At 27.2% G+C, this 7626-nt stretch overlaps 1 protein-coding gene across 1 annotated transcript; it reads right to left on the bottom strand.

Annotated features, from left to right (window-relative positions):
• Positions 1-92: 92 nt before the first annotated feature.
• Positions 93-3396, bottom strand: Ppt1 (Palmitoyl-protein thioesterase 1). The gene is made up of 7 exons (XM_029305750.2): positions 3114-3396; positions 2189-2298; positions 1815-1942; positions 1538-1693; positions 1251-1368; positions 877-1035; positions 93-358 (listed from the first exon to the last, which is right to left on the bottom strand). The coding sequence occupies exons 1-7, from the start codon at positions 3262-3264 to the stop codon at positions 233-235; spliced, it is 948 nt and encodes a 315-aa protein (XP_029161583.1). The 5' UTR covers positions 3265-3396; the 3' UTR covers positions 93-232.
• Between the last annotated feature and the right edge of the window lie 4230 nt (positions 3397-7626).

The raw sequence follows: 7626 nt of genomic DNA, 5'->3' as shown, positions 1-7626 counted from the left end.
AAGCAATTTTTTAATTTAATATTCGCGATAGAAGATAGTGGTAATCCGGAGAATTAGGAAGGGGAACTTATTTAGAATATAATTATAGAAAATAGTATAATTTTGAGTTTTATTTTTAAAAAATTTCTTTCTATTTTATATATATTTGCACGTCGTTTTAATTTAATTCGAGAGTATTTAAACTTACTTTCTCGTAGATGGAGAATGCCCAGGCAGATATCTCTCCGAGAAATTATATCAAATATTTTTTAATGATATTTTCGACGAACCAGGAAAACGTGAATTGCAAGTGATCGCCGGGTAGCGAAAGAAATTGGATCTTTCCGGCTTCTTCCATTGCGCGTAATCCGAGCCAATCCTAAAAATGAGCAAATACAAATAATGCATATATATTTAATAATAATAAATTATAATAAAATGATAATAATATAATTAATATGCATTAATAATTATTAATATTATAATAATAATATATAATAATAATATAATAATTATAAAATATTATATATTAGTATTATAATAAATAAAATATAATAATAATATTAATTATAATAAAATATTAATAATATTACTAATAATAATTAATAATATGTATTTAATATTCAAATTTTTTGGCACGAGAAATTAAATAAACCTTAGAGTTCCTGGATCCTTGCCGCGGCCATGTTAGATTATGACGTCAGAGATGAGAAAATACACGCTGAAAATTCTTTATCTAAAAATGGCACGCAAGAATTCTCAGCGTGTGCTTTCTCTGACGTCATAATTTCAGCATGGGCTTAGCCTTAATTCAAAATTTTATTTTATTTTTAATAAATTCCTCTGTATTCCCCAATAAAGGAGAGATGTATTAAGCGATCGTGTACAATTATTTACCTGTTGATACAGCTCACTTTCCTGCAGTTTCTGTATCTCCTTCGCCTGGCCAAGTTTGTAGAATCCGAACCACTCCGACTCTGTTGGTTCGACCATCGTATCGTTTTCGAATTTTACAAGAACTAAATTTCGCAGCAGCTGAAGATTTTCTTTGTATGTCTGATAAGAACAATGACAATGTTAATAATAAAAAATAAAAGAAAGATCAGTCGATATAATTTTTAATAATTTTGATTATCGTTTTTATATACAAATTTTGATAATTAAAATTCTGTATCACGATACTCTGACGTAATCTTTTACTCATATTAGATTATATTACGTTTTAATAGAATTTCACATTTCAATAATGTATTAATAAATTAATGTTGTACCACTTTGATGTTCTTCTCGTTGTTGATGTCGGCGAGGAAAATATTTTTCTGTTGGTATTCGACTTCCTTTAAGGGATCGTGCCAATAGGCAGCTTGTACCAAGGACTCTTGAATATACCTAAGAAAAAAATATTGGATATAAAAGAGACATTTCTTTATCTGTTAAATGAATAATTATTAACAAGCACTTAATAATTTTTTTTATTAGAAAAAATATTGGGTATAAAAAAGACATTTTTTTATCTGTTAAATGAAATAATTCTTAACACTTAATAATTATTTTTTACCATAAATATGCGCCATGGTGCAGCATGCGCCGCATATAATTGCACAATCGAGATGTATCCGAACACCTTGGTATCCCGAAAACACCTTGATGCTGACCACCCAAAGATATTAGATTCAGCATCGGTGGGTTGGGACATCTTTGTGCTATCGCTCTCCTATTAATAGAGAAAATAATTTTATGTGGAGATATAAGAATTATATAATTTTAAATATATTTAAATATTATATTATTTCAATTAAAATTATATTATTGTAGCACTAAATAAGCCAATTTACAGAAATTGAGCCCCTTGAGAGAACCCAATAGCGTTGTATCCATTTTGAAGTTTTGGGTCTTGCGACAGTTGCTCACATACATGTTTAATTTGTTCATTAATATTTCCAAAGTAGCTGTTCTCCACGTCCTATTAAAAAGAAAGAAAATACATTAGAAAGTAATATTGAATAAAGATGCAAAGAATATCCAATTATCAAATAACAGCATCAATACAAGTGTCATATAAAAATGTGTATTATTGGAGTAAGATTAGAATGAATAAATTAAATGTAAATAAAAAAAGAATACAAATAGAATAAAGAAGTAAGATAAATTCTATGTTATTATTATGTAATATTTTTTCTACTATTAAACACTTGTTATTATATCCAACCTCTACAACATTTTCTCCGATGCGTATAGAATTAACATAGACTCCAGGTATTTCTTTTTGAAGAACATCTTGTATTTTTCCAAGACTGAAAGAGAAGCAGCAACTATCACCTACAAAAGATACATTTCAATCATTATAGTTAAATAATTGAAAATTCTGAAAAACAATGATCAGTTAAATTCTAAATAAAAAATAATACTCTGAGTTGTCAGAAAGAAATATTTCCAAAATTCTATTTGTGCTTGCAAATATATATTATTATATTTATTAATATAATATTTCAAAAAAAGATTAATATCCAAGATAATTAAAATTACAAAGTATTTCTATATAAACATAATACTTGTGACACAAAAAAAGTCATTTTATCTTAGCTTGATATGACTAATTTTATGATGACTAATGTTTAATCTGTAATTATAAGAAAAAGTTTTACTGTACAACTCACTTTATTTTTAAAAATGATGAACAATAATCATAATATTTACATACACCAGAAAGCTGATAATTATATATTGGTTTTTTGTTATGATAAGATAATAATTTCTTTTAAATATAAATACAATAACATTCTTTAAAGTAAAATTGACAATTAAGTATTAAAATTTTACGTTTGCATAACGATGCCACAGTTGTAAAGAATGTTACAACTTATGTTTAAATAAAATAATTATAATTATAATAATCATAATTAGAATAATTATAATTAACATATTATAATTAAAATAATTTAATAAAAATAAAATAATTATATTAAAAAAATATTGAAAATTTTCGCAGAATTATGCTTTAAAAAAGAGGGGGAGAAATATAAGAGAAAGTATGTACTTAGATCAATTTAAGTATAGAAAGTGAGGAAGCAACTGATACGTTACGAAAAAAATCACAATAAAAATAACAAATAATTGCAAAATAAAAAACTTACCCATTCCATGCCAAAGCACTATCGGCACCGGCGAATCGGTTTTTCCATCCTCTTCATGTAAACAACGACCGGTGTTTACGCATAAAAATGTCAAGACGACAAAAATGCAAAGGGTACGATTTATCGTCCACTTCTTCACGTTGCGATTCATGTTTTACTGCTACTGTCACGTTGACGTTTTGCAACCGTAGTAGGAAGTGATTCTACGCAATATTTTTGCGACACCTAATCATCGTCGTGCACAGCCGAGCACAGCTGAGGATAACAATTCGACAATCATATATGTATACTTTGACATGGATTTATCGACAGTAATGCCCTCGCGCGGCCAAATCGAGAATATAATGTGTGAATGATAACCCGGTCGGTAATTCAGATCTCGTTTGTATCTCGCGCATTTTGCAAATTCTCTCGTCGCTTTCTTCTCAACTTTTATCTAAATAAATTTTAAATAAATCTATCTTTATTCTTTTAGATTCTTTTAGATATATATTTTATCTTGCTTTATTATAGTTGATTTAATTCTTATAAATAAATATATAATAAAATTGAATATTTATGGATGCATATTAATATATGAATACATAATTAATTCAAGTACGAATCTTTTGTTGCAGGCTTTTAATCTCATTTTTATTATTTCTGTATTATTCTTTCACGTCATCTCTATTGGGAGCGCCATATTTTGTATTCAAATAAATTGCAGAACTTTTGTGTTAAATAAGTATTGTTATGAACTGATGCAAGAGATCGATAAACAACTGTAATTTTTTAACTTTTATTGTTTCTTTATACGAAATTACAGCGCTCCTTCATTATTATCAGTACTTTAATTGTGGACAAGGATTTCAATCTGTATAGCCAATAAAAAGAAAAGTCGGTAAAACAATCATATATGGTCAGCGTTCCCTTAATTATCATTTTTTTCATAAATATGACATTTAATGTACGTGTAACATATTTAAATGAAAATATATATAACTATCACAAATCAGAAAAGTGTATGATTATTTAGATTATTAAATTATTAGTTTTATTATCTAGATAATTATTAGATAATTATCTAGATAAAAATATTTTTAAATATCACAGCAGAAAAGTACATGATTATTAGATGATTATCTAGATAAAAAAAAAATATATATATATATATATATATATATATATATAAAATATTACAACAAGAAAGTGCATAATTATATTATTATTAGATGATTATCTAGATGATTATCTAGATGATTATCTAGATGATTATTAGATTGTTATCTAGATAAAAATATTACAATAGAAAATAAATCCATGATTATTATTATATATAGATAATTATATAAATAAAATAATATATAAAATATATAACAGAAACGTGCATGCAATTATATTTTAATAGATGATTATCTAGATATCATTATTAGATGATTATCTAGATACAAAAAAATGTATATATCTATATCACAGCAAAAAAGTGCATGATTATTATTAAATGATTATCTAGATGATCATCTAGATAATTATATGTACAATATAAAATACATGGAGTTATCTAGACAAAATATATTTTGTGTAATAAAAGATTAATTTAAATTCTATTTCGTTAACTTTGTGTTAAAATATTTGATGCATTTATATGTCAATCAGCAACTGATTAGTTGCAATGCTGCAATCGCAATTATGGATGTGATGCAACAAGAGATTATACATATATATCAATCGTAAAACACAATCTTGATAACGACATGCAGAGCTTTCTAATGCAAAGCTTTAGTTAGTGTTGTGCTTACAATGATTTTAAAATTAACTAGATAAAGATAAGATAAAAATATATAAATTTATCTTAGATAAAATGAAGATATATGATTTTCTAAGTATATCTAGATAAAAGATAAAATTACATATGGCGATTTATTTAGATAATTTTTTAGATAATTAAGACTGCTTATGTAAGCACAGTTCTAAAAAAATCTATAAATTATAAAAAAGATATAAAAATATATGTATTCGCATATTTTTATTTATAAATTTTTATCGCTTGCTGCTTAAGTATATACTATTTCTATTTATAAGCATATTTTTATATAGTTATGATTCTAAATTATCTGAAAATTATTCTAGATAATTTAGTAAAGATAATATACTTATTTTCATATAAGATGCAGATATAGATAATACATCTCTAACAGCACAACATATTCGAAAAATGTTCAGAGGATATCCTGAGGACATTCGAATATTCTCTGCAAGTCCTTTGAACGTCTTTCGAATATGCGTGTGCTGTTAGAGATTTTTATTATCTTTATAAAGATAAGATGACGCTAAAGTTTCATCTAGATGATCATCTATAATTTTATTTAGATACAGCAAACACTGTTTACAGTTCACCGACGTGAAAGCGTATTCTTATTGTAGTATCGCCTCATCGTAGTTATTTGCGCGCATTATAACGAATGCCATTCAATCCGCAGTCGGTGTACGGAAGAAACAGATCCTGGAGGGTTGTTGCTCGCTCACAGAGAGGATGAACGTCTCCTCTCCCGCTCGATGGCGGGAAAATGTTTCGGTGGTGGAGAAAGAGGAGTGGCGAACCAGTGGCCGTTTGTTTAGCGAATCGCCGCGATATCAGGGAGCACAATGCGCGATATCCGAGTCGCTTGTTCCGGAGATACATTGTTTCCGTTCTTCGGCATTCCCAACCCGCGTATGGAAATGTGCAGTAATCACTTAAAGCGGATCTGAACGACGGAGGGACCATCATTGACGGACGCAATAATAATAATGCGGCTTGATTGCGATGAAGTATAGAAGATTTCTTTTACGTATTTTTAATTGATTATTACGTAATTGATATAATCTCCGAGAGATATCGCCTAGAAATTTTCAAGCTTTAGCAAGCATACGTCATTGGACGTCAAAATGACGTTTAATGACGTGTCAGTTTGCTACTTTTGGGTATTTCAATACAAAAATAATTTTCGGATTTTGTAAAATTATTAATCACTATTTTCTTGTCCTTAAGAAAAATATTGTTCAAATTATTCTTTTTATTATTTATTCTGCACATACAAATAAAACAGAGATTATGCAAAAAAATGCGAAAACATATATATAATGGACATATATATAATTCTTATATATATATATATATATATATATATACATATATATATATATATATATACATATGTATATATACATAATATTTATAATATATATAATATTTGACATATATACCTATAATTTTTATAAAATATTTATATATGATTATATATATGGATTTTTGAATCTCTGCTAATTAAAAAACTAATAGTTTGAAATTAATAATTAGAAATAAGAATTATGTAATAATTTTAATTGAAAACACATAAAAAATAAAGACATGTTTTGGAAATTTAATAGTTTCCAATAAAGAAAGAAATTAGAGAAATTATAATAATTCATTTTTTAATATGATTTAAGAGAGATCTGATCTTAATAACTATATAACTTTGGAAATTTAAATATAAATTTAAATATCACAGCAGAAAAGTGTATAAAGACGATTTTTTAGACGATTTTTGCGAAAGAATCGGAAATAATAGACATCGATGGTAGGAAGAGATGCGAATAAAGACCGTAGAAGAGTTGAATTGGAGAAGGAAGCGGAAAGGAGGAAGAAACGAGATATACAGAGACAGAAGGAGGTGGAGATCGATCGAGGGGATGTGATGAGGAGGAAGATCGACATATTAAAGAGGTGGGTAACGAGCCCAAGAAACTGGCCAGCTCAATAGAAAGCAAATTAACCGGAAATTTTCTCTAATACTCGAAGGATGTGGTTGCGGTTAAGAAATTGCCTCGCAGAGAGTTTCTCACGCAAAGTATTTCAAACTGCTTGAGCAATTAATTTGCCGTTTATTCTAACCGAATTATATATATTTTATCTTATACAATTAGTTCTTTTCCATGTGTATATATATATATATATATATATATATATATATATATATGTATGACGTCACAAAGTATATTTTGCCAAAAATCATATTGAGACACCAAATTTTTCCATATTATCTTCACTTTTCACAGCGCAGAATGGCTTCAACAACTGTTTAAGAATCAGTATACAAAATTATCAGGAAAATTATTTTGGAAAAATGATGAGATAAAATAATTTTGGACATCCTATATCTATATATATCTTCGCGAATGAAAAAGAAGATGTGTGTGTGTGTGTGTGTGTGCGCGCGCGCGCCTGTGTATATATATCCCACCCAGCAAACACCGATATATAATTGTTACATTGCTATAATAAAACGGAATATAATAGGTAATATAACGTGTACGTTACATGTAACATCCATGTTAGTAGTAATTTCCCACTCATAGATGTAACATTTTAATATAACATATATTACATTGTAGTTATATTGTAATTATATACCAAATAGCACATTGATGTATTGATAAGTCAGCGCTATCTTGGGATATAATGACAATATAACTACAATGTAATATATGTAATATTAAAAATGTTACATCT

The sequence above is a fragment of the Nylanderia fulva genome, unplaced genomic scaffold (genome assembly GCF_048542155.1).
Source record: "Nylanderia fulva isolate GAGA-0341 unplaced genomic scaffold, ASM4854215v1 Scaffold60, whole genome shotgun sequence".
In the NCBI taxonomy this organism is placed as follows: domain Eukaryota; kingdom Metazoa; phylum Arthropoda; class Insecta; order Hymenoptera; family Formicidae; genus Nylanderia; species Nylanderia fulva.
The sequence above is the reverse complement of the archived record's forward strand: the minus strand, read 5'-3'. Positions and strand labels throughout refer to the sequence as shown.

Coding starts and splice junctions, on each gene's coding strand:
- Ppt1 (XM_029305750.2), bottom strand. CDS start 3,264: ATGAATCGCAACGTGAAGAAGTGGACGATAAATCGTACCCTTTGCATT. Junction 1,694..1,814: donor TCTCAAGGGGCTCAATTTCT/GTAAATTGGCTT, acceptor CTCTATTAATAG/GAGAGCGATAGCACAAAGAT. Junction 1,369..1,537: donor CACCATGGCGCATATTTATG/GTAAAAAATAAT, acceptor TTTTTTTCTTAG/GTATATTCAAGAGTCCTTGG.